At 34.0% G+C, this 26,085-nt stretch overlaps 5 protein-coding genes across 8 annotated transcripts; 3 read left to right on the top strand and 2 right to left on the bottom strand.

Moving 5' to 3' along the window:
* The first annotated feature begins 261 nt into the window (after nucleotides 1–261).
* Nucleotides 262–2,070, top strand: LOC140821313 (heat shock factor protein HSF24-like). Of its 2 annotated transcripts, XM_073181780.1 has the most exons (3): nucleotides 262–794; nucleotides 1,297–1,977; nucleotides 2,014–2,070. In XM_073181780.1, exons 1-2 carry the CDS (start codon nucleotides 591–593, stop codon nucleotides 1,930–1,932), a joined length of 840 nt encoding a protein of 279 aa, XP_073037881.1. In that variant the 5' UTR covers nucleotides 262–590; the 3' UTR covers nucleotides 1,933–1,977; nucleotides 2,014–2,070. The 2 variants fall into 2 exon arrangements, with proteins under 2 accessions (XP_073037881.1, XP_073037880.1); XM_073181779.1 differs by having other exon boundaries at nucleotides 263–794; nucleotides 1,297–2,070.
* A 1,520-nt stretch (nucleotides 2,071–3,590) lies between these two features.
* Nucleotides 3,591–6,993, top strand: LOC140821310 (pentatricopeptide repeat-containing protein At5g39350-like). The gene is made up of 2 exons (XM_073181775.1): nucleotides 3,591–6,638; nucleotides 6,714–6,993. Exon 1 carries the CDS (start codon nucleotides 3,621–3,623, stop codon nucleotides 6,546–6,548), a length of 2,928 nt encoding a protein of 975 aa, XP_073037876.1. The 5' UTR covers nucleotides 3,591–3,620; the 3' UTR covers nucleotides 6,549–6,638; nucleotides 6,714–6,993.
* Nucleotides 6,994–12,804: 5,811 nt separating this feature from the next.
* LOC140821299 (uncharacterized) lies at nucleotides 12,805–13,852 on the top strand. The gene is made up of 2 exons (XM_073181755.1): nucleotides 12,805–13,415; nucleotides 13,640–13,852. The coding sequence occupies exons 1-2, from the start codon at nucleotides 12,912–12,914 to the stop codon at nucleotides 13,652–13,654; spliced, it is 519 nt and encodes a 172-aa protein (XP_073037856.1). The 5' UTR covers nucleotides 12,805–12,911; the 3' UTR covers nucleotides 13,655–13,852.
* Nucleotides 13,853–14,850: 998 nt separating this feature from the next.
* LOC140821295 (B3 domain-containing protein Os01g0234100-like) lies at nucleotides 14,851–18,450 on the bottom strand. 2 transcript variants are annotated; one of them, XM_073181748.1, is made up of 6 exons: nucleotides 17,976–18,450; nucleotides 17,782–17,886; nucleotides 16,404–16,562; nucleotides 16,100–16,306; nucleotides 15,892–15,982; nucleotides 14,851–15,757 (listed from the first exon to the last, which is right to left on the bottom strand). In XM_073181748.1, the coding sequence occupies exons 1-6, from the start codon at nucleotides 18,171–18,173 to the stop codon at nucleotides 15,015–15,017; spliced, it is 1,503 nt and encodes a 500-aa protein (XP_073037849.1). In that variant the 5' UTR covers nucleotides 18,174–18,450; the 3' UTR covers nucleotides 14,851–15,014. The 2 variants fall into 2 exon arrangements, with proteins under 2 accessions (XP_073037849.1, XP_073037850.1); XM_073181749.1 differs by having other exon boundaries at nucleotides 16,404–16,559; nucleotides 17,976–18,449.
* A 4,380-nt stretch (nucleotides 18,451–22,830) lies between these two features.
* LOC140821296 (cyclin-dependent kinase inhibitor 7-like) lies at nucleotides 22,831–24,294 on the bottom strand. Of its 2 annotated transcripts, none has more exons than XM_073181751.1 (4): nucleotides 23,698–24,294; nucleotides 23,525–23,598; nucleotides 23,230–23,403; nucleotides 22,831–23,110 (listed from the first exon to the last, which is right to left on the bottom strand). In XM_073181751.1, exons 1-4 carry the CDS (start codon nucleotides 23,920–23,922, stop codon nucleotides 23,032–23,034), a joined length of 552 nt encoding a protein of 183 aa, XP_073037852.1. In that variant the 5' UTR covers nucleotides 23,923–24,294; the 3' UTR covers nucleotides 22,831–23,031. The 2 variants fall into 2 exon arrangements, with proteins under 2 accessions (XP_073037852.1, XP_073037851.1); XM_073181750.1 differs by having other exon boundaries at nucleotides 23,525–23,604; nucleotides 23,698–24,292.
* Nucleotides 24,295–26,085: the final 1,791 nt, after the last annotated feature.

Raw genomic sequence — 26,085 nt, 5'->3', positions numbered from 1 at the left:
GAATAAAATTGAGATTAGCGAAACAAAGTTTTCTTGGGTCAGTTTCATCACGCACCTTGAATGATAATATTTAATTCTTTAATAAAAATTATTTAACAAAAGGTTTTAATATTTCAATTTTCATAAAGGAAAATTAATTTTTCCAAAGAAAGTTCAGAAAAAATACGAAAATAGGATTTACGAATTAATTGTTAGATTGGTTGTCTGTTTGAAACGTTCGAAAAGGCGTACCAAAAATGGGTTTTGTTTCCATATGAATTAATTCTTAGATAGGTAGACTGTCCCATTGCCGGTGCCCATTTTTTCCTTTGTCTTCCATTATTTAAATTCCCCGCGACCAGGAATTCCCAGGCCCCAGATTTCTCCCAAGAAGTTATGGTTGATCTTCCCCTCTGTCGGGTCATCAGACCATCGCCTAAACAAGAAAAATTATTCGATGGGAACTGCTAAAATCTCGAAACACGATCTCGTTCGTTCTGGGTTTGGATTCTATTGCTGGGGCTGGGAATTCCTCACCGCCCTCTTGCTCTTTAGTTGCTGATTGATTCTTTCTTTTGTCTAGTGAGAGATTTTGGTCTTTTGAGTGATCGATGGCGCTGAGGTCGGTTCCGGCGCCGTTCTTGACGAAGACTTACGATTTGGTGGATGATCCGGAGACCAACGACGTGATATCGTGGAACGAGAGCGGGACGACGTTTGTTGTCTGGAAAACAGCGGAGTTTGCCAAGGATTTGCTGCCCAATTACTTCAAGCACAACAATTTCTCCAGCTTCGTTCGCCAGCTGAATACCTATGTAAGTTTCTTGATCATCAGATGTTTGCTGAATTAGCCTCTAACTTTTGCTCCTTTTCTTGCTGATTTCCGTCTTGGTTATATGAAAACTTATCGAAAAACTGTAATTTTGGTCAGTCTGTCAAATTTGGTAAACTAAGGTATCAAAGTTGAGTAATTGGTTTGATATCAAGTTGTCAACTATCAAATAAAGAATGGTTTATTTTTTTCCCTTGCTTTTTTCTCTAAAATAATTGGAGTTTTGACGTGCAAGTTTATGAGCTAAATAGTATTGTGCTTATAAATTTTTAATGTTTAATTTTATGTATGCTTCTTGCAATATAAAGATTTATTAACAGAGGGATTTTCAAGATTCTAGTTTTAACATTAAAAAAAATGATCCAGCTTATTGATTTTTATTTAAAAATATGTCGCCAATTAATTTGCCCAAAAATTGGTATCCATGGATTATTTTCTTTGATTTTGTGCCATCATATAGGCGTGATCGGAATTATTTCTTGCAGGGTTTTCGAAAAACTATTCCAGACAAATGGGAGTTCGCCAACGACAACTTCAAGCGAGGAAAAAGAGATCTCTTGACCGGAATCCACCGCCGTAAAATAGCTTCTTCACAAAACCCAGCCGGCGGGAAGGCCACAGCCGCCGAAAACCAAAATTCACCGGCGATCTCCGGCGAAGATTTAGGATCAACCTCTACTTCATCTCCGAACCCCAAGAATCCCAGCTCACTGGGGATACAGGCTTCGGCTCAGCTCGCGTCTGATTTATCGGACGAGAATGACAAGCTGAAAAAAGATAATCAGACGCTGAGTTCGGAGCTGACGCAGACCAAGAAACAGTGCGATGAATTGATTGCTTACTTGAATCAGCGGCTGAATGTCTCTCCGGATCAAATCCAACGCATTATGAAGCTCGGATGCGGGGCTGACGGTGGTGTCGTGGGTGATCCAGGTTTAGATAGTGTCGATTTTGACGAATATGAGAATAGTATGAAACTGTTTGGGGTAGTTTTGAAAAAGAAGAGGGGTCGTGACGATAATATTAATTTTTCAGGGCCCCAAATGAAAGAAATGAAAAGTAGGGCTCCTTGGTTTAGGATTTCGGCGTCACCTGAAAACAGCGGGAAAGTCTATAACTGACCACTCAATTAGTGCCACGTGGTATTTGGTAAATAGTTCTAGGTTGTGAGTTGTGACATTGGGTTGGGTAATAAAGTAAAGTTTACATGAGCAAAATGGGAGATGAAAACCAATGAATCTTCCATCTCTGTTGCTTAATATTTTGTTTTCTTTGTTTTTTCAATTTGGATTTTATTTTTTTATGATATTGTTAACATGTCTGATCGAACTTTTTTAGGCGATACAAACAAAAAAGTGAAATTGGAGATTTTAAAAATATTTTATTTTAAAATAGTTAAAAGTTTTATTTTTAATTATCACACAATAATTCAAGAGTTGTCTATCTGAAATTGAATTGATTATGTAGAATAATGTACAAGAGTAAATGATCAGTCAATATTACGCTGTAAAACATTAAAGTTGTACACTTTATTTTAATTATCTTCCAATCAAAATATTAAATTTTTTATTTTAGTTTATCAAATAAATAAAATAATTTGTAATTGATATAACATTTTGCCAAAATTTAAAATAAATAGTTGTCTAAAAAATATGCTTTAAAATGTATATTATTATGGTGAAACTAAAAAAGAACAGTAAAGTTAATTTTGTCTATTTTAATGCAAAAAGTCAAAACGAAATATATTTAACAATTTGTGGAGTGTATATATATATATATACTCAACGAAAATCCTCTTGTGGTCAAATTAATCGTAGTACCTAAAACCAGATAAAATAAATAACTCTTGTAAAAACTTGTGTGAAATGGTCTAACGAATCGTATTTTATGAGACATATTTCTTATTTGGGTCATCCATGAAATGTATTACTTATTATATGTTAAGAGTATTACTTTTTATTATGAATATAGATAGAGTTGACCTGTGTCATAGATAAAAATCTATTGTGAGACGGTCTCACGAATATTTATCTGTGAGACTTGTCAACCCTACCTATATTCACAATAAAAATTAATACCCTAGCATAAAAAGTAATATTTTTTCATGGATGACCCAAATAAGATATCAGTCTCACAAAATACGACCCGTGAGACCGTCTCACACAAGTTTAGCCGATAAATAATAAATTATGAAAATTTATGATATAAATATATAATAAATATTTTTTCAGACATACAATATATAAAAATATAGACAATATTTTTTTTAATTTGGGTCAGCTATCGGGTCCAACACGAACTAAACCGAACCCAAAAACTTCAAACACAAACCTGATTTGTTTCGAGATAAACTGTATCAAATTGATAAATCGTGTCAAATTTTGACACCCTTGCTTGAAATAAGAGATCTATTTATTGAGCTTTTGTTGAAGTTTAAGCATGCGAGCCCTTCTTTGTGCTTAAGGATTTTAATTGGGCATGAATGTTAATAGGCTAAACTTAATTTTGGTTTATTACCCATCACAATATTTTCAAAAAAAAAAAAAATTAAAATTACAGCAGAGGATTGACAATAATATTATTAGTGTATTTGATATTATTTAATGCTATTCACTCATTTTGACATCATCATCATCATCATCATCATCATCATCATCATCATTATTCTTAAATAATTTCTTATTAATAATAGTATTTTCTTAAAATTAAATCTTTTATATTTTGTTAATAATAATTAGCAAAAATATAATCTAAGCCATTCCCAAAAAAAGGTATTTCACTAAATGATGGAGATGGAGTTTCAGCTTTCATGGCGAACTTAACTGGTTCCTCACTGAGAAGCCATTTTCTCTACAACAGTTCAAATTTTGCCACCATTGTCCTTTCATTGTTTCCATGCTGCCAGAAGCGCCAAGATTTTAGGGCCTTGAACGCTTTATTAATTGTAAATGGATTGATTGAGCACCAATCTTTAATCAAACAATTTATTACCAAGTGTTGTCATCTGGGATTTCCGGATTTAGCTCTCTCAGCTTTCAAAACAATCGAAAAGCCGAGTCTTTCGCTGCAGAATCTGTTTCTTAGGAGTTTATGTGACAATGGTCTGTTCGGGAATGTGCTGAGTGTTTACGAAATGGGTCGAATTTCGGGAAGTCTTTCGGACAACTACACGTACCCTTTTGTGATCAAGGCATGCTCTGCGTTGAGTGACACTGGGCGTGGTGAATCGATGCATTGTCTCGTTACAAGGGATGGATTTGGGGAAAATCTTGTTGTGCAAACGAGCCTGGTTGATTTTTACTCCAAAGGTGGTGAAATGGATAACGCACGTAAGTTGGTCGATGAAATTTCTCAACCAGATGTGGTTACTTGGAACGCGTTGATTTCTGGATTTTCTTTTAATTCGTTTGACGATGAGGTTTTTCGGGTTTTTCATGAAATGAGATACATGGCAATGAGGCCTAACACTAGCACATTTGCTAGTTTGTTTCGGGTATGCTCGAAATTAGTAGCTTTCGATTTTGGAAAATCTCTTCATGGACTTGCTTATAAACTTGGATATGCAATGAGGGAGTCTTTAGTGCCTGCGCTGATTTCTACTTATGCTAATTGTCAGGACATGTTGGCTGCTAGAAATATTTTTGATACTTCGACATTCAAGAATGTTGTTGTTTGGAATGCTATAATATCTGCTTATACACGGAATAATAAACCAGAGGATGCTATTGCTTTGTTTCAGAGAATGTTACTCGATGATATTAAGCCTGATGTAGTGACTTTCGTGTCTCTTATTCCTTCTAGTGAGAATCTCGGGTGCGTTTGTTATGTCGAGTCGCTTCATGCTTATGCAATGAAATTTGGGTTCACTAAACAACTCTCTGTGGTCACGGCCCTTCTGTCAGTTTATGGAAAATTAGGAAATATTTATTCGGCTGAGTTACTTTTTTGTAACGTCAACCAAAGGAACCTCTTGTCGTGGAATTCCATGGTTTCAGCATATGCCAGCAACGGCCTTTGGAAGCATAGTTTGACTGCATTTCACGACATGCAGATGGATGGTTGTAAGCCAGACGCAATCTCGATTATTAGTATCCTCACTGTATGCTCTAAATTGGAGGCTATTTTGCTGGGAAAATCCGCACACGCTTTTAGCGTTAGAATGGGGATTGATTCGAATCTTAATGTGTGCAATTCATTGATGGGGTTTTATATTGAATGCCGTGAGTTGGCAGTTTCTTTTAGTATATTCGATAGAATGGCTCTCAAAAGTGTTGTTTCATGGAACACCATGATTTCTGGGTGTGTGGATAAAGGAGAACCAGAGAGATCACTGCTCCTATTGCATCATATGAGGTTACAAGGTGTTGAGTTTGATTTGGTTTCCTTAATAAGCATTCTTTCATATTGCAACGAGTTTCAAAATCTAATCTTGGGGTCGGCCATTCATAACTATGCTATCAGAACTGGATTTGCTGATGATATTTCCTTAGCTAATTCTCTTGTCACCATGTATATAAACTGTGGACAGCTTGGAGCAGGAAGGTTACTCTTCAATGACATGCCTAATAAAAGCGTGGTTTCTTGGAATGCTATTTTGACTGGCTATAGATATCATAACTCACCGAAGGAGACCTTGGAATCGTTTATTCATATGATAAAGAAAGGTCACAGACCAAATTATGTAACCTTGTTGAACGTGTTACCTGCTTGTTGTACAAATCTTGAAGGTAAATCTATCCATGCTTACATTTTAAGACTTCAAATCCCTCTAGAAACTAATCTTCTCACGTCTCTCATAATCATGTACGGTAAATTTGGAATTTTCGCTTCATGCTTGGCGCTGTTTCACGAGGGAGAGAAAGGGAGCATTTCCTCGTGGAATACTGTTCTATCTGCATACTTACTTTCAAAGAATGCCAGAGGGGCAGTTGCCTTCTTTCGTGATTTACTTCGGAACAACATTGAGCCTGATAATGTAACTATTCTGAACCTCATTTCAGCTTGTCGCCACCTGCAGAACTTACATATTTCAAACTCTATATTGGCTTTTGTGGTACAAAAGGGATTTGATAAAGATGTTGCTATTAGTAACGCGTTGATTGATCTATTCGGGAAATGTGGAAGCATCCCTTCTGCAAAAAAACTCTTTGATCTCTTGCCACAAAAGGACACAAAATCTTGGAATATAATGATTAATGTGTATGGTTTAAATGGGGATGGTGAATCTGCTTTGTCTCTTTACTCACAGATGAGGCTTCTAGGTTTGAAGCTGGATAAAGTGACCTACATGGGGATTTTATCAGCTTGCAGCCATTCTGGTTTAGTCCAACAAGGAAGGATGGTATTTAACTGTATGATTCAAGATGGTGTATTGCCATGTATGGAGCATTATGCGTGCATATTAGACCTCCTTGGTAGAAAGGGCTATTTGAAGGAGGCTCGGGATATTGTCCAAAATTTGCTTTGTAAGCCTTCGGAAAGTGTTTTTAAGTCCTTGTTAGGTGCTTGCTTGAGTCATGGAAATTATGAACTCGGAGAGGAATTTGGTAGGCTACTGCTAGAAACGAACTTGAAAGATCCTGGTGCATACGTGATTCTACACAATATCTACGCAGCATCAGGAAAATGGCTGGATGCTGACAATGTGAGGTTGACCATGGAACAGAATCAATTCCATAAACCACTCGGCTTCAGTCTCATTGATGTTAATGCTGGAATACTCGATGTGCAATCATAACATCCAAAAGGGTGGCAAACGAGCAGAGAGGACAAGAATTGATTGTCGCCTTTCTAAATGTTCCCACACAATTCAACGTCATAAGCATGGGTAGACTTGTTTGTTTTAGCCATTTTTCTTGTGTATCACCTTCTCAGTTCTCATCGACAAAATTTGAATCCATAGGTGTCTGCTGGCTAAATAATTAGTAAAAAAAAAGGCATTGAGTTCAGCTGCAACGGCACACGTGGGAAATGAACTGGGAACGAACCAACCTAGCAAAGTTAAAGCTCCATCCTGGCACAGCTTTAAGAGCACCATTCTGGCAAGTTTGATTGCCATGTCATTCATGATAATGTTTCTTGGTAGGGGTTGAGTTACCCTCCACGTATAATGACCACAATTGTAATAAAAATTCTTTTATTTGAGGTCAAGTATGGACTACATATATTTGAATTAATGATAAGCTTCAGATTGACACATGTTCTGTCATATAATATACTTCTTTTTTTCAAAAAGAAAAAGCAATATATTACTCTCGAGAATCGTTGAGTACAACTTCTTGAGTAATATATTACTCTGGATAATCGTTAAATACAACTTCTTGTAGCCTAGAAGGAAATCAGAATTCATCTTACACTATAAGCAATCGAAGCAGCGAATTTTGCCAATTTGTGAGCTGCCCGGTTAGCTTATTTCCACATATTTGAATTCCCACAAAATCGTGGTCCGAAAGAAGCTTTTTGATTTGAATAATCACCAAAACCTCAGGGCCAAAGAACTCAATGGTAGCATTCCCTACTATTGCTTCCAATGAATCTGAATACACTCGTACTAAGTTGTTTACAAAGATTCATTCCAGCTAGAATGATAATTAATTCACCCGTGAAAACCGAGCCAGGATTGCAAATAGACGAGCCGGCCATAGCCGCTACAGTCTGTCCCCGGCATCTCGAATGATACCACCTATCGATAAACAACCCTTGATAATATTGATTCCCCCGTCTACATCCAATTGAAAATTCCCCACCGGAGGTTTATTCCATTTTTAATACTGCCAAGATAAATCTTCCTTCTCCACATATTAAAAACAAGTACGTATTATTTTCTTTCCAAAATATCTCATTTCTGAATTCTTACTGAACTTAAACTAAACCCGAATCAAGCCGAGTCAAATCAACTAAAGCTCTCCCAGGTACTATCCGTTTATCAACAAGATTTAAACACGAGATCCTACTAAAATCAATTTTTTTACTACTCGATCGAATCAGTAAAGTGATAAATATTCGTGTATGTAGTGTTGAACATAATTATTGACGAGGGCAATTGAGTTTATATATTCGAGTACATTAAAAAAAAAATGAAGAACAACATCATACGACTTAAAATAATGGATTAATTCATGATCACCAGTTATCAGAATCTTATGAACGACGCACACCAAATTAGAAAATTCAAAAGCAAAAGATGCCGATCAAAAGCACACGTGAAGCTGCATTTTCCGAAAGTTGCTACCAGATTCTTCTACCACCTCTACAAATCCCTCACCAATTTCTCCAATTATCAGTCATCACTCGCCAAATTTTATAGACCATACAGAACAAAAACCGAAAATCGATGGCGTTGATGTGCTTCATCGAAGTGTTGAATACGAACCGTGAGATGTCCGCGGAGGAATTCAAGGCGTGGCTCCGAAGCTTTGATTTCGACGGAGACGGCCGTATCAGCCGCGAGGAGCTGAAGGAAGCCCTCCGCAGCCTGCACATGTGGTTCGGCTGGTGGAAGGCGCGTCAGGGAGTGATAGCCGTCGATTCCAATCGCAACGGCCAGATCGATGGCGCGAAGGAGATCGAGAGTCTGGTGATTTACGCGCAGAAGCAGTTGCACATGAAAATTTATGATGAGAACGACTATTACCGGTGATTCATGCACGCTTGTAACTGTAAAAACAAATGGCTTGTGCTGGATTTGAATGGTATTGTGTGTTATTTAATCGGCAGCATCATTTGAAATGGAAATGGATTTCAGGTTTTGTGTAAGACTCGAGTAAGATTGGAAATATGGATTTCATAGTTTGGACTTTTTTAAGCAAAAACTTGCGTGAGACGATTTCACGGGTCGTATTTTGTGAGATATATATCTTATTTGGGTCATCCATGAAAAAATACTACTTTTTATGCTAAGAACATTATTTTTTATTTTGAATATCGGTAGGGTTGATCTGTCTAACAGATAACTATTGATGAGACCGTCTCACAAAAAACTTATTCTATGATTTAAAATATTAGGAGTGATATACTTATCGTCAATTGATAATTGTGATAAAGCAACAAAATATAGTGACATTAAAACAAAAAGTAAGAGAAGAATATAAAAAAATAGAAAAATCATTAATTTTAGTCACGTATAGATCGATCTTTTCGTGATTAAAGATGTCAAAACGGTTTAATGTGATAGACTGATCTGAAATTATATCGTGTTACGAAATTATCAGCCTAACCCACTTAATTAATTTATGTGATGAGTCGGGTCTGACAGACTTTGCAGATTTTGTTATGTTGTGTTAGATTTGATATTGTGACAGATCTATTTGTGATATTTGTTTTTTATATTGTAAACTTTTTGTTTAGTCTGTTAATTTTTTTTTTAGTTATGGTGTTTCCGATGAAGGATTGACTTAACGTCAAAATGACTCTTACACATGTAATATCACGTCAATGCATAAGCTAAAATTTTCAAACATTTTAAAAAATATCAGATAAAGGTTTATTATTTTATTTTTTAGTAGATAAAACATTTATTTAACTTATTAATTACTAAAAGGTAAAATAGAAAACCTACCTTTACCGACCATGGGCACTGCACGACATATTCTTTATATATTTATATATCCACAAAGATGAAGATAAGAAGGAACCCAAGAAAGAAAATTCGTTGGCACGTTAAAATTAGGGTTTTTCGAAATATTCGAGTTGGTGAATGTTTGATTAACGGTCAAAAGAGTAATTTCTCATATCAATATTTATTCGAGTGAATGGGTCGCATTATATTTTTTCAATATGATTTACCTAACTAACATAGTTTACAGAATATTGTGTTATTAACGCAACAATTTATATATATATGTGTGTGTAATCAAGATATATTTATTTATGTATAAAAAAAAACTAATTGAATTACGATACTTTGATGGGGCCGTTGGATATATCAGCGGCACACATTCAAAAAAGAAAAGAATTTAACTGGAAAAAAAAATCTAAGAAAATAAATTAATTAATAAAAATGTAAGTAAATAAGTCTTCTGAGTAAAATAATTAATTAATATTTATATTAATGATGATTTATAACAAAATTAAGAATATGTGGGGGTTATGCATGTTTTATTATTTTAGAGATTATTAAAATATCAACAACAAAATATCTTACAAATTTGTGTACATTTTATGAGTCTCTACTGACAAACAGCTTGCAGCGTTTGCTTTTAATATCTATTGTCGTAGTTGGGACCATTTAGAAATTTCAACATTATTAAATGATCAGTTAAAATATTATTTTTGTAGTTCATAACATATAATTGATAAATGATAAATTAGTGAGTGTATGATCGAATGTGTGAAACTGATAACTTAAGAATGATATATTTGTTTCTGGATCAAAGTTTTCAGGTAAAGTCATTTAACGTCTCTTTTTCTTTTATGAATGAAAAGATTTCACTAGAAAATTTTAATTATATAATCACTTGTACATATAACATCATTTTAACTGACGTCTCACTCTCAGTTACAGAAACACGATTTGTTAATATTATAAACCAGAACATACATAAACGGAAAATATTTAACTAAAATTTTAAATTAAATCGAGTTCAATACAATATGTACTACTTTGATATATCTTTAGCATACTGGCATTTATTTCATAAATGATTGATTATGTATAAGCGTATCAGCCTATTTTCGACGAGAAGTTATGTTTACAAACATTGGCAATGAATCTTTATCAAACCATACTCGTGGTACTTGACTTGATCAATGTGTATTGTCACATGGAAGCTACCAAATATCGAACATATATAATATAATCGTTTGGTTCGTAAAATAAGAAAAAAAATTACAAAATATTCAACATATATAATATAATCGTTAATATTCAACATATATAATATAATCGTTTGGTTCGTAAAATAATATTTCACAGAATGATCAGGTGTTGAGAGTTGAATGAAAATAATCCATAAAAAATAATGTCCGAATCTCGTTTTTTTCTTTTTTCTTTTTTAAAAAATAGGAATCTCGTATATTTTTAATGTTTGTTAATTTTTTTTTCAAAAATAATAATGTATAGATGCACATTAATAACGTGGACGATGGATAAGCTGTTACGGACAGCTAAGTGAGTGGTAACAGGTAAATACAAAAAGTCAAATGTTGCGGTCAACTGAGGCAATAATCCAGCTTTTAAAAGTTCTGTTTTACCAGTCACACGCACTCTCTAATTTTTACTTAAAAAGTACACACAACAATGACATCTCAACTCTCAAAAGACACCACAATTCAATGTCTTTTTAAATTAATTTTTCAGAATAATGGGGATATTTTTAACTTTAGATGCATGTCTGATAAAAGAAAACATTGTCGTTTGGTTTGTGACATGAAATAACAAATATTTATATCATAGAGACACAAAAACGTATATGAGATGATGTCATGAGTCAATTTTGTAGGATGAATCTCCGATCCAACTTGAATGTCAGGAAATATATTATTTTTTTATGTCCAAAGTAACATTTTCGTTAGCTATGTTATAGAAAAATATTAAATAATATATGTTGATCATTTAAATGAAAATTATTATTTTTTATTTCAAAAGTATTACACTTCATTACAAATGTGGATCAAGTTCATTCATCTCACATAGATATAGATAATATAATGATTTGTGGATCTAATCGATTATACAAATTGAGTCAAATGTTGAATGTGGTGAATTATATGTAATCAATAAACATCTCATCCTTCACATCAAACCGTGTATATTTATTAAATGTTAAGAGGTGCTTTTAAATTATCATACGAAAATCAAGCTACGATTTTCATCATAATTTTCCAGCAATCTCTTCTATGTCATTAAAACATATAAATTATATTTTTATTCCTTAACTTTCACGTATTTCATTTTTGTAATGTTATCTATCAATTTATAATCTCAGTCCATCTAATATGTACTTATATTTCAATTCATGTCATTTTTCACTTGAATACTGACATGACATCGACACGTCATAAATTTTTGGTGACATATAATCATTTTCAAATACAACATAAGCACCGTAATCGATATCGCCTGAAAGATTCGCTTACATCACTCCTGAATCACAGAAATAACTAAAATAGGATACAATTTAGTTGATTAATATCATAAGCTAACCGATAATAACATCATTTTTAAAAAAAAATTAAAAGAACATAGACAAAAAAAAAAAAAAAAACTTTTCCCGATGTAAATAGCACAAAGAAAGCCAATAACATTTAATTGCACATAAATTGATGTTAAAATAATTGAAACAAACTTTGCCAAAAACACTGGTCAAAGTATGTCACCATCCACCTATTCAGAAAGCCAATGAACCATAAATAAAAATTCAAAAAGAAACAACTGTAGTTGGTTGCATTTGCCAGCAAAGGGAAACTGTGACTCCCCTCCAAATCTGGTACTTGGCATCTTTTTATTTCGATCATACGTCAATTCATTCATCATTTAATCATCTGTCCTTATAATTTAATGATGTCATCACTTCTACTGCACACAAATATTATATATATATCATCTGATGCACCCGTGATCTCCTTATTTCTTCCATTCTTATCAATATTATCAACAAAAATGTGAATCTTCCTCCACTTTGTCACAATATATATATATATATATATATATATATATACAAAGTCCGAAGCAAGCTAGGGGAATTAATTCTATCCAAGCTTTGGTGATAAGATTCTTCAATGAATGCCAAATGACCATGTTTTGACAAAACCAATCACATCTCCAATCTAGACAACGTACATGTCCGCTTATTCCATTAAACCTTGGATTTCCTCATTCTTTTGACCATAATCACATCATTTGGATTCAACCCAACAAAACTAATCAAAACACGTTTTCTTGTGGCCAAGATTTTGACACATATATAGAATAATAAACGACAAAGATTGTACCAGAAAGAAAAGGTCCCCCTCATCTGAGATAAACACAAAACATCTACTGGTACACTGCAACAGTGGTAAAGGGACCCCCTGAGAAAAATTTATTAGAGAGAGAGTGGAGATTTCAATTCTTTTGCTATTTGAATTCCAACCTCGTGCTTTTGTTTGGGAGCTCCATGGCATGTTGGAGATGTACAACCAAAACTCAGAGCACCACAAAGGGATTAATAATCCTCCTCCAACGAGCCCAAGAATCTCCTTCTCCAATGATTTTCTTGAATCATCATCCCATTCTCAATCCCATTCTCGCTCCCAATCCCACATGATCAGGCCTGCTGCCGCTGCTGCATACAGGGATGCGCCTGTTTCCTCGGATTTCGAGTTCTCTGTGAGTAATCACTCGATGATGAGTGCTGATGAGCTCTTCTTCAAGGGGAGGCTGCTTCCGTTCAAGGAGAACTGCGGCGGCGGCAACAAGACGACCACGCTCAGGGATGAGCTTCAGAACGAAGAAAACGATGAAGATTTCTCGCTGAGGCCGCCGAAGAATCCGACGAGGTGGAAGGGTTTTCTTGGGCTTAAGAAATCTCACGTTGGTTTCAAGAAAACTTCTGATAAGGCTGAAGGGTCCGTTGAAAAGAGGCTTGGTTTGCATGAAGATGAACACTGCAGCAATAATTCACAGGTTGTATTTAGAAACAAGTTTCAGAAAACGTAACTGTATTTTTAGTCTTATTTTCCAAAGAAAACATTTTTGTTACTGCAAATATCGAGTTACAAGTAATTATATGAGAACAAAATTGGGATTTTGGGTGAATTTATGAAGAAATGTGAGAAATTGTTTCTTTCTTTCTTTTTCTTTTTAATTCTGATCCAGATTCTGTTTCTTTTTTTTTTTGTTGGTTTCAGGATTCAGATGAATGAGTGAATAAATTAGCAAAGTGACATGCATTGGAGCAACGGAGGATTAAAGTTTTTTCTAACTTTGGAAATGTAGATGGAAATTTTTTTGGTGGTTGAATTAATTTAGTATGTGGTCTCTCTTTTTATAATGTAATTTGCTTCACTTTCCATCTGCTTAATCTTGTCGAGGTGAATCGCATACAAAAATCTCTTTAACATTTCGTATATATATATTGATCCCTTTTTGTCAAATTAATTTGTTATTTAATAATATTTTCATATAATTTATAGTTTTGGAAAAACAATCAATGGAATTAAGCAATACCAAACTTTGATTTCTCATAATTGAATGAATCTGCAATTTTGAAATAATGGATAAGTCAACAGTCAACACGGCAATATCACAGAGAACTAATGCGTGTGCAGAGCCAAATAATTAATAAAATAAAATAAAATAATACTAAAATAAAAGGGAAAAAATTATGATCTGCAGAAAGTGCAAATGGGTTATGAAATTTTTTTACACAAAAATTAGGAGTAAGGACATTTTTTTAAAAAAAATTAAATAAATGAGGAGTAGGGACATTTTAAAAGTACCGTCTTTTTTTCCTTAAAAAAAAGTACCGTCTGTTTCACTCGTCATTCTTTGTACTCCTTTGATCCAACTATCTCTATTCTCTATTATTCTAACGGTAATTTTGTTAGTACGATGCTTAAAATAAATGTTAATCCATCTTCATGTATCTAATACAACCTTAAATTATTATTATTTTATTATTAAATATGAAACTCGTGGAAAATAAAATAAATTATAGGTTGTATTTGAATGAAAATTTTTGATTGAGAGAGAAACTTTCATTGTAATCATCTTTGAAAATTCTTAATTTAGAGTAGATAAGCAATTCATCAAATTTAGTCACCATTCAAAAATATCATGATAAAGTCAAAACTCAATGTCAATGGCATTGGTTTGTCAATGTAGGATTGTATAAACACATAATCCCACATTATATATCAAAATCAAATGAATGTTGAATAATCCTATTATTTTTCTCTTTTATTATTTTTCTCTTTTTGGTTTCTCAAAAATAATATTTTCTCTCAAAATAAAACAGGTATTTTATTTATTTTAAATTTCCTTTTTAAAGATATATTTCCGCCCACTTTCATCTCTTCTAATATAATCATAAATATAACATTTTAAAATAAGTTAAACGAAGGAAAAAGAAATTATATTTCTACAAACTCCAGAAAAACAAAACCAAAATAAACCTAATATCTCTTTTTTTTTTTTGGTAAATATCCCCAAATATCTTCTAGCATGTTAAATGATAAGACACTCCATTTCACCCTTTTTTCCCCATCAATATCGAAGAGAATATTACCATTTAGCGTTAGCCTCGTCTTGAAAATTCATGTCATAGCTCTCGGCTTTAGTCTTTAGAGAGACTATTTCACCATCATATTTAGCAGATAGCTCTTCAAGTTCCACAAGCTTTTCTTCAAGATTTTGAATATCAACTTCAATGCGACAACGATTTGTCTTAACATCCAGATACCTTTTTGTCTCAAAGGCATCTTCCGAGTCGAAGGAGAGACTTTGCAGTCGACGAAGACGAACCCGTAAGAACCCGACTTCTAATCCCAAAAGTTCAAAAGACTTCAAAGATTTTTCCCACACTTCAAATTCTTTTTTTGGGGTGGTGAGTTTACAAGCTCGTATAGCATCAGCAATGTTGACAGCTTCGAAAATCATACCAGCCGCTAACTTGCTGGAGAGCCCTGGGAGGAGATGGTCATGAAGGAACATGTTCTTGCTGCAGCATAGCGCGTAGTATTTTAGACGAATATTTTCTGGGAGCTCAGGGTCGATGCACGCTCCATTTATCATGATGTGAAATCCCTCAAAACCTTGAACATCTTTCAAACGCAAAGAAAATCCTGAGAACTTGGAATCCTCCAAAACTTCCGAGGCAACCTCATCACTATCGATTCCTGAATGTTCCTCTGGCTGTCCAAGTTGTGGCATTGATGAGCCTTCCTTCTGATTCAATTTCTTGAAAACCACCAATGGAAGAGATCTTGGTCGCCTTTTCTGCTTGCCATGCGCATCCAGTTTTCCCTCTGCGCAGTAGTTTCAGAATTAAAACTGGTAAAGATTACGTGCCCATGAAGCCAAACACCTCCAAATGCCACAAAAAACTTAGAATATATATTTTAATCGAACAGGAACAAGAAATAGACAGCGCAAAACTAACCTGCGTCACTTCGCTTAGTTTGGTATTCCAAAGTAAGAAGGCTAAGTGCACCATCTACCTCAGTCAAATCATTTGCTCTTATAATGTACACCTACAGAATCGGCACATAATATTAGATGAACAAATTTTCCACAGGTGAATCACCCCTAAAAGGTGTGGCAGTTACACTAAATGCGTATTTTCAGCAGACATGTGACATGATTGTCACCTTAAATCTGCAAGGTTCGACTAATTGGAAGATCAGAACGTCCCCTTCTAGCAATTTGTTCCCAGCTACAAACTTCCTCCATCCGGCGCTTAGTCCAGTCTTATGTGCGATGTATTTTATTCCAAACTCGTCACCGGTTTCATTCTCAAGATTAACTGTAGCATCATCAGCTGGTAAATGTAGCCTGCAAAAGGGCACGGGAAGACCCTGCGGACAAATGGAAATTGCGGGGGCGTTAAAAACTTAACCTACACATCCAGTCAAGAAAATGTCAGAAGGGATGATAACATAAAAAATTAAATACCATCCAGAAACAACTCCCGACATGTGATCTAACTAAGACTTTCAAAAAGCTAGGCTGATCATTGCCCAAACTCAAATGAACCTCCTCTGCTCGAATCATGGTGGGTGACTTAAATGGAACAGACTGCATCAATGTTCCTCCATCGTCAGGTGTCCCCTGCTAATGCATTTTTAAATCCATATGTTAATTGCAAATATCACTGAAACAATAGATTGTTATCCATCTGACGATTTTTCAAAGAATATCAATCCATGATAAATGTTCTAAACAGGAAACATTTAATCTATGACCTTTGGCATACGGGCTGACTAATGTCTCAATCTTCAGATGCGTTACACCATAAGGGAGAAAGTGATAGAAGCTGGAACATTTTCAAGAACAAACAGCTCATGATATCTTTTGTGATACCCCTTTTCCACTATCAGTTTGTAGGAAGGATATGATGAGGTTTATAAAAGGATACAATGGATTTCTCCAACAACATGTAGTAATTAGTATCGTAAAGCCGAGATAGTTAAGAAGAATAGTTCCCAGAGGAATTCAGTGTAAAGTCTTTTACGGACAGACTGGTAGGACAAGGGACTGATATCCTTGATTGTAGTCTTTTACCTATCTCATATCCATAGGCCCGTTCAATTGTGACTCTACATATTGAGCTCTGCTAACAATTAAATTGCATACATATTCGTTTTAAAGTAATACAAGTTGGTAGAAAAGTTCATTTTTATTTTGTTATTTAGTCAGTCACACTTCTCCTGCAACTGAAGGCCAGGTTATTACACTGACCCATGACTTTCAAGAAACCTGTCAAAGCTATCACTACAGTCCATAATAAAGTAGAACCAGCATGAAACAAATACTAAAAACTCACTTCTGAGTGCGTACAAGTTTGAAAAAATAACCAAGGTAGATAGATGCACATCCAAACACAATTATGTCTATACTACAGGGAAAAAGGTCACATCGTGGCCCTTCAATGCAGGCCCCAATCATGTTATGTCATGCAAAATTGAAGTTCAATGTTTTGGATTACCATGCACCGAGATTATATTGAAGTAACAGTGAACAAAAATCATCTTAATAAGTAAGAACTGGTCAAGAAAGTTGTCACTGGACAGGAAGGAATACATAAATGAAGAGTTTTTTCCCCTGACTCCTTATTTTTGGAGCCACGATGGACTCAAACCAATTCGGAATCAAGTCGGATCATCTCTTGATTCACAGAACTCAAATTCAATGCCTTGCTGGATGTAAACCAAACTCTTTGGCACTCAAACACCAAAAGGAAGGCGTGCATACTGTTTGTGTAACCAAACTGAAAAAAATAATAAAAATAAAATCTCTGATTGAAGAAACGAAACAATAAATGATGTCTCACAAATTTAGATTTGGGAAAAGACTGCTTCTTCTTCCTCTTCTTGCTCGAGATGAACAGCGAAAACTCGTCAATCAACTGCTCCTTAGGCTTCCGCTTCCTCTTACCCTAGCAACAACAAACCAGATCTGATATAAGCTCAGCAATCCCACCCACAAAACCATCAAATTCACGAATTTCAGGCCAAGAAAGCTCACAGTGACAAGCACAGGGCAAGCAGCAGTAGTTGGAGAAACCTCCAGAGCCGTCGAATTCTCCTTCGTTGAACCATCCTCCAATGCAGGATTCATCTGGGTTTCCTCCATTTGATCACCCGTTTCAACTGATTCCTGCTTCATCACCAGTTCTTCCCTGCCCATGTTCTCTTGATTTTGGTGAACTATTTTCAGCCTCATTTCCCAAAAATCAAGCCAGTCTATAGAACCTTTGCATCAACAAGATTCTGTCTTTACGCCAGAGAGGAAAAGATTTAAGGAAAACAGCGACTGGGTATTAGAGAAAAACTGAAGAAAAATCAAAAGAATTTTAGAAATCTGATTCAGGGATGGTTTTACGGGCTGGCGTGCGAACAACGAAAGCTAAAGCCGCTTCAGTTTCCGGGTTTTTTTTTCTGACGGGACGAGAAATACAAAATTGGCCCGATTTTTAGAAACCTGTCAGATAAATTTCCATAATTTGGTGTTTATACTCATTAAAAAAAAAAAACCACTGTGTGAAAATTTGTAGAAAATTTTGAAATGTAATATATATTATATTTTACTTGCAATACTATTGAACTAATGTGATTTTGGCAAAAAAATTAAAAAAAAAAGACATGTAGCAATGATAACATGTTTCCATCTGTCTTTAATGGGGTCTCCCATTGGATTGGACCATAGACCGATTGACTATTATATAATTATTAACTCAAATTAAAATGGTTGGATATTTATCAGTTATTTTAAATTTTACACAAGTTTTACAAAATAACGATATCACTTATTTTGGATAAAGAGTAGTTTTTACAATGAATTAATATTATCTATTATTAGATAATCATCCAATTTTTTTAGGATTTATCTAATGGTGTTTTAGGTTTTCGATATCTATTGGTGGTGATTCATACATACAATCTATGGAAATCGAACATGTAGTATTAACTTTGATATCAATTATATGATGAATGACTTGTTATTTTATCAAAATATATAGTTGGTGGTAGGTGACTGTTTAAACATCATGTTTCAATCTCTCTCTTAATAAAGTCAATTGATCTCAAACACAATAACACAAGCTAAATATATGCAATTAGCAAGCAAGAACATTGATAGGATTGTATGTTTTGATGTAAAGAAAAAACCTGCAGCGAATCAAATGATCAGCTTTGTACAAACATCGGTTAGAAAGCTAAGAAATCAGACGAGACACTACTGAACCGAATGATATGTTCAACCAACCTTTGATTTTTTTTAAAAAAAGGACAAAAACATTCAATATGGTCCCAAAAGAAAATAAAAGAACTAAATAAAACGGTATGAATATATCAAGAAGATCAAATTTTTCGTTGGAAGAAGCTAACATAAAAAGAAGAATCCCAGAAGAACAGAGGAGTTATAATCATCGAGAACACAAAAAATGACCAATAAGTATTATCTAAGAATGCACTATATAGTTGTCGGATCACCGTAGATGTTCAATTTCTCAAGCAGAGAAGAATTCATATTCGTGTAATCCATGTTCGCACTTCACCTCCATGTTAGCTTTTTCAAACAAATTGTTTGAGACAGATTCCAGTCGATTTACACCGTAAGCAAGATCATTCAATGACTAATGTATACAAAAGAATAATAGTAGCTTAGCTTTAGCTAAGATTCCTGTTTTACATAGTAGAAACAAGCATATTAATAAAGAACAAAGAATATGCAGTACTTGAGTTTTGTCGGAATAAGGAGAAGATGATAATTTCATAAACCATCGAAGCGAAGACTTTATCTAAAGATTTTTTTAAAAAAAATGTTTGTTGTGATGAAGTTTGATAAGCTTGATTTCTAAAGGAGGCCGTGGAATAATGACTACTCTTTATACATAAATATAATACAATTTCAAAATTTTTTCATTAATGATTTAAATGTATAGGGTTTAATTTATAGAGCTTGAGTTTTGTGAACAATAATAATCATTACGTGGCTGGTTTCCATGAACTCACATAATTTAATTATTTAACGAAAGAAATATTTTTTAAAAATATTCACAATTAAAGGTAATATTCTTAGCATAAAATATAATATTTTTTCATGGATGACCCAAATAAGAAATCTGTCTCGCAAAATACGATCGTGAAACCGTCTCACACAAGTTTTTGCTTAAGAAAAAACATCATGAGCTTTGATATAAGGTAAGTTAGAAAAAATTGATAAGAAAACGGAGAGATGCATGAAAATTATAATCCAAAACAATCAAAACATGAAATAAAAAGTGATTATAACAGTAAAATTTCGGATTATATTTTGAATCTCCAAGAATAATTAATGACCCTTATAATTCAATCGATGATCGATGAAATAAGAAAGCAGTATAATTTCAGATTTTTTCTGGAAATTTTCACGTTTTTTAAACACCATAGGAAATATGATTTTAGTTGTCTATCAAAGCTCACATTTAATACAAGCAGAATTTAAAATTTTGGAAGTGAAATTTAAATTTATAAAAAAAATACGTAAATCAAAATAGAAAGAATAATTCAAATATTGTGTCTTTACGGCTACTTGACTATTCAAGTTTCAACTTTTAGCCATTTAAGCATCAATCTATCATTATGTAGGAAATTCGTATAATGGAAATAAAATAATTGTTAAAAAAAAGGAAAAATATCATAGTATTAAATAATTATAAGAGTTGACGAAGATTTATAAAATTAAATCTATATTTTTAATAATAATTATGTGTAACATTTTGAAGGAAAAAAAATTACTTGAGAGTTGAGAGGGGTCAATCACCGACCTACGGCTCCTCATATAGTTGCATTTGTGTTTTGAAATTTTGTGACTACTGAATTACTTTGTCCGTAAGGTCGATCGAGTATGCTTTGATTCGGTTTTTAATAAAAATTCGAGCAAAATAAAATTTATCGATTTTATTAAATAAATCAAATAATAAATTAACAAAGCAAACTAAGAAATTTTTTTTCGGTTAAATTTAGTTTGGAGTATCGATTTTAACTTTAGAAAATTTTAAAATAATATTTGATTATTGTCAAACACAATTTAAATTATCTAATTTTTCTTTTTCAATATATGAACAAAAGATTAAAACATTTAATAAAATAATACACAACATTAAATTTTTAATAAGTTTATTCAATTTTTTTGTAAACATGAAAATTCCACCTAAGAATATATAAATTTTAGATATATAAAATTTGTTTTGAGAAAAGTAGAAACTAATAAAATTAAATTAAAAATAGTCCAACTCGATAATGCCGGTAATATTCAACTAAAATCAAATACTACTAGAAGTCTGAAATAATAAAATTTTATTTTAAAATAATTTTCTTAAAAATAATAATAACTAATATCAATTATAATCCCAGAGTTCGTAACATTTTTTCTGGGGTAGTTTTGTTGGTTATGTTCCCAAAAATAGTCCATTCAAAAAACTAGAATGGTGTTCGCTTTCTTTCGGGCTTTCTGAGCCTTGTGTGTGTAATTATTTTTGTTATCCTTATGTGATACTTATTGAATATTTAGAATTCGATTCCAGCAAGTATCATTAGTCCAGATACATGTTTGAAAATTGCCCTGAATATGAAATCATGAAGAAGAGTATTAGAAGGGGGCTGGGAGGGTGTCCCGATGTAATCCTTCTGACGCTCAAGTAAGAGACTGAGAATATAAAGAGGAGCAGCTAAGAGTGCTGGTGAAAAATAATATAGTGAATCATCGAGTAGACACCCAAACATTATATATTGCCTTGGGGGAAAAGAAAAGAAGACATTATATATTTGTTAGTTTGCAAATTCCATGTAAAAAGTTGTTTCACGAAGTTAAAAATTGGAGTATCAAATTGACTTGGTTACTCTAACGTCTTTCGAATACATGCATGCATCCATATGCATTTAGTAATTAGAGGGGATTCTTTCTTCTTCTTTCTTCCCTCGCTCTCTTTAGTATGTTTGACAAGGGGAAAACATATAACGTGCAAATGCACGCTATACGGCACATTTATCATCACAATTTATTGAAATATCAACAATATTAAGGTATCCAAGGATTCGAATTGTAATTTTATTTGTTTTAATTTCATAACCAGCTCGAATAGGATCATAGAACAAATATATAAGGAGCTCGCATGTTTTTGTTATGTGAACATTAATTATAGACTAACTAAAACTATAGTATTTAGGAATACATATGAATGATATTAGAGATGCAAATTCTTTGAGACGTCAAAGATATTCAGTACTTTTATATTAAACTATTTCGTAAGATGCCCATAATATTGTTCTAAATTCACTTAGATTGTATATATTTGGACGTCGTCAAGATCTGAATTGAATGAACCAATTTGAAGAATGAATTTGAAACTATAGATATTTTGAATGAATTTCAAATCCACTGTATATAAACTTGGATGTAATAATATTCAATATGGATCTGAAATTCACCGGCATGTAAAACAATGAGTACTCATGATGATTTGAGATTACACAATCCAAACGCAGTTAAAATCTTTGGGACTTGGGAGGATGACCCTTTACATTATTTTTGATTGTATGCATATATATTTGACAACAAAATCTGAAGAGTCATTTTAACTTCCGCGCTTTTCCTGTGTACTGGGTTTAAAGAAAGAGAGGTTGAAAAAAGGTTGAGAAATTATTCAACCCATCTATTAAGCATACAGAAAGACAAATCTAAATGTGTTAATAGTCACTGAACGAAATATCGAAGGATAGGAGAAATTGAAGCAATGGCTTAACTGAGATTACGATATTTAATTACTAGTAAGAATTACGACTGGGTTTGTAGAAGAATTGTGCCCAGATAGAAGGAAAAGTGAAATGAAATCCCCACAAAAATAAAATTGGATAATACTGAAGTTTTTATTCAACGGGTTTTCTTCTTAGTTTGATCAGAATATACATGCTAAAAACAAGAAACGAGAAAGAAATTTAAAATCCCCCATAAAATGTAAGGTAACTAGCTAGATTAGTGGAAACAGTACGCACTAACACTGGATTCGATAAGCTCGGACGAAAGAATTGATTAGCTTTCTTCATGGTTGAGTTTGTTGGATTTGAACCCACTCTAAGCGACCCTCCAATGGCTCGTCCTTCACTACATCGTAGTTGTACCTGCAGCAACAGTGTTTGAATTCGTATGGTTCAGTAAGAAGACTTTCACCGTGTGAGAGAGAGGGGAGAGGGGAAGGGTGGGGTTGCCAGGGTGGGATGGGAGAGGGGGTGTTGTTTACTTGTCAGTGAATCGTTTCTGCAGATTCTTCTCAGCGGAGGAGAAGAATTCTTCGAAATCATCTTCAGATGGCATTTTCTCGCCAGTGAGACGGCGGCGAGGATTCGATTCGTTCGGCCTGGCCGTCGTCTCCATCTCGCCAGACTCTACTTGAATGTCGCTTGAGGTCACGCTCCTAAAAAATAAATAATCAAATTCTCTTGTCGGGTAATTTGAATTTTGAAATGAAGAGACGAGTTGAGAAAAATCATGACGTTTATCTTGTTCATTATTATTATTTATTTTTATTTTTTTACCTCTCTCTCCGATTCAACGTATCGCCATTTGAGGTCCCTAAAAACTGATCCACGGTTACCGCATTCTCCTCCCCCTGTACCTGAAAAAAGAAATTCAAAAAAAAAAAACCTATACTAATTTTGAAGGAGAATTATCTGATCGATTTTGACAGAGAATGGCTGCGAGAATTCACCATCGCCAGATCACTCGATGATCCATTGCTTGAGCAGAAAGACCCCAAAACACCATACGAACCCGAACTCTCGCATGTCGAACTGGGGAAATTCACCGGCGTTTTATCAGCCAAAGGCCGCGTTTTGAGTTGAACCGATGATGACGGGAGGTCCTCCAAATATTCTAACCTCAATTTCCTCTTCTTCCCCCACGCCACCAACTCCGCCGCCTTGTTCATGTCCATCACATCACTCAATAATCCCTCGCGTTTCCTCGAATAGACTAACAAATTTGGAAATGGATATGCCGACCACAAGCCTTGTTTCTAAAATTAGCTAGGCGTAAACTCGATCGAGCAAGTTGATTGACCTGAAATTCCTCTCGATCTTCCTCGATTCTGCAAGTACGAGAATTATGCGCAGGGAGAATTATCTGGTTTTTGCAGGGCTTTCTGCGCTAGAGAGCATGAGGGGGTGATGATGATGATGGAGATGGTTCTGAAGAGTACAAAGAATTCTGTTGGAACGGTTCGGATTGGATTCTTTCTTGAATACTCCGTTAATAGTAACGATCGTTTACTCCCGTTCAGTGCTGATCCATCCACCGATTGACACGTGTGCACAATTATTTATATATTTCTTGAATTCTTTCCCTTGTGTACAAGTGCTCACAAAAAATACTCAAGAGATAAAAAAAAAAAAAAAACACACACACACACACATATATATATATATGCACACACAAATTTGTTATGAATTCATCACATTTTTATAGATGAGTGTTACTTAATCGGTAATGTATAAAAATTACTTGTATATATTACACACACATATGTGTATATATATTAGGGGTGCAAACGAACCGAATCGAGCCGAATAATACTAAAAAAGTCAGGCTCGAATTCGGCTCGAAATAGGTATATTCGAGTTCGAGCTCGATTCGAAGTTCGATAATTTCAAATATTTGGGCTCGAGCTCGGCTCGAAATGAAGTTCGAGTTCGAGTTCGGCTCGAAATATTCGAATATATTCGTGAATTATTCGAATTATTGCTCGGATATTAAGGTTTGAAAGCTCGAAATGCTCGAAATATTCGAAATGTATATATATATATATAATTATATTATATTAATAAAATATTAAGGCTCGCGAACTATTCGCGAGCTATCGAACAAAATAATTTGGGCTCGAGTTCGGCTCGAAAAAAAGTTCGAACGCGTTCGAGTTCGGCTCAAATTCGATAAGTTCGAATACGAATCGAATATTTATCGAGCCGGCTCGAAAAACTCGCGAACATGTTCGGTTCGTTTGCAGCCCTAATATATATATAGTTATGTATGTAGGCTCTACTCTTTTAGTCTGCTTTTCTGAAAAGATAAAAAAAGGAGCAAGAATTAAAGGCAAGGCATGGAAATGATCGTGGAAATTATATGCACTTTAGCGTTTTTTCTGAATGGCGAAACAAGAATGAAACAACACAAAACTAAAACCAACCTTTTCTTCTTTTTACTCTCCTTTTTATAATCCCATCTTCAAACTAAGATCTGGAATCATACCAAAAAAAGTAAAACCTAAAATATCGTCCCAAATAAAACTTTATTGTTGGTTCAAAGGCGGAACCGACGGACCCAATCTCGAAAATTACGTGATCATCTTTTTGTTTAATTTGAGCAAAATTAATATCACAAGATATGATCTTTCAGCAAATCGGGGGAATACTGCAAAAGAAAGATTAACATGCATTAGCATCAAGCCTCTATGGTTATATATATATATATATACACACACACACACACAAAAAGAGTATTTTAAAATTTTTGAATTCGATTTCTTGAAAAGAAAATGGCAGTCGTCAAGTGAAGATATTGCTAACCAACCAATCAACTCACACATGATAGAAGTCGCATCGTTATCTTGACACGACTAATCTATACAGAGGCAACCATCAATTTTCTTCCAAATATACCCTTACATCTCATAAAATCGTGAATTTCACCACACAAATTTTAGCATTTTTGAAAAGTTCAGGGCATGCATGCCTATTTATAGCCAAATGAACCCAACAAGAGCCGACCAAATATCATATTTAGATTAATCACATGCATATATTAAAATGTACATAAATATATATTTTAATGAATCTGAAACATAAGGAATTTTAAAGTTTACAACCTTCCAAAATAAAAACTTCGTTTTTCACTCATTTATACCATTTCACCGGAATTTCCAAGTCCGCCGCCGTCGATAATAGAAGGAATATTCATAAAAATGAAGACAAAAAAGGTTTGTGGATGATTTTGGCCTTGCTAAGCACATGGCACATCTAATACAAAGATTTTGATATCATATCAAGTAGTCCTTGACTTGAAAAAGATCGATTAGTATTAGAGCATGAATATGGAGTGGTCC

The sequence above is a fragment of the Primulina eburnea genome, unplaced genomic scaffold (genome assembly GCF_022965805.1).
Source record: "Primulina eburnea isolate SZY01 unplaced genomic scaffold, ASM2296580v1 ctg507_ERROPOS390280, whole genome shotgun sequence".
NCBI classification, from domain to species: Eukaryota; Viridiplantae; Streptophyta; class Magnoliopsida; order Lamiales; family Gesneriaceae; genus Primulina; species Primulina eburnea.
Note: the sequence above shows the minus strand (reverse complement) of the source record. Positions and strands in the feature narration are given on the sequence as shown.

Coding starts and splice junctions, on each gene's coding strand:
- LOC140821313 (XM_073181780.1), top strand. CDS start 591: ATGGCGCTGAGGTCGGTTCCGGCGCCGTTCTTGACGAAGACTTACGAT. Junction 795..1,296: donor TTCGCCAGCTGAATACCTAT/GTAAGTTTCTTG, acceptor TATTTCTTGCAG/GGTTTTCGAAAAACTATTCC.
- LOC140821310 (XM_073181775.1), top strand. CDS start 3,621: ATGGCGAACTTAACTGGTTCCTCACTGAGAAGCCATTTTCTCTACAAC.
- LOC140821299 (XM_073181755.1), top strand. CDS start 12,912: ATGTTGGAGATGTACAACCAAAACTCAGAGCACCACAAAGGGATTAAT.
- LOC140821295 (XM_073181748.1), bottom strand. CDS start 18,173: ATGAGGCTGAAAATAGTTCACCAAAATCAAGAGAACATGGGCAGGGAA. Junction 17,887..17,975: donor CTTGCCCTGTGCTTGTCACT/GTGAGCTTTCTT, acceptor TGTTGTTGCTAG/GGTAAGAGGAAGCGGAAGCC. Junction 15,758..15,891: donor AACTAAGCGAAGTGACGCAG/GTTAGTTTTGCG, acceptor ACTACTGCGCAG/AGGGAAAACTGGATGCGCAT.
- LOC140821296 (XM_073181750.1), bottom strand. CDS start 23,922: ATGGACATGAACAAGGCGGCGGAGTTGGTGGCGTGGGGGAAGAAGAGG. Junction 23,605..23,697: donor CATCGAGTGATCTGGCGATG/GTGAATTCTCGC, acceptor TTCTTTTTTCAG/GTACAGGGGGAGGAGAATGC. Junction 23,404..23,524: donor ACGTTGAATCGGAGAGAGAG/GTAAAAAAATAA, acceptor TTTATTTTTTAG/GAGCGTGACCTCAAGCGACA.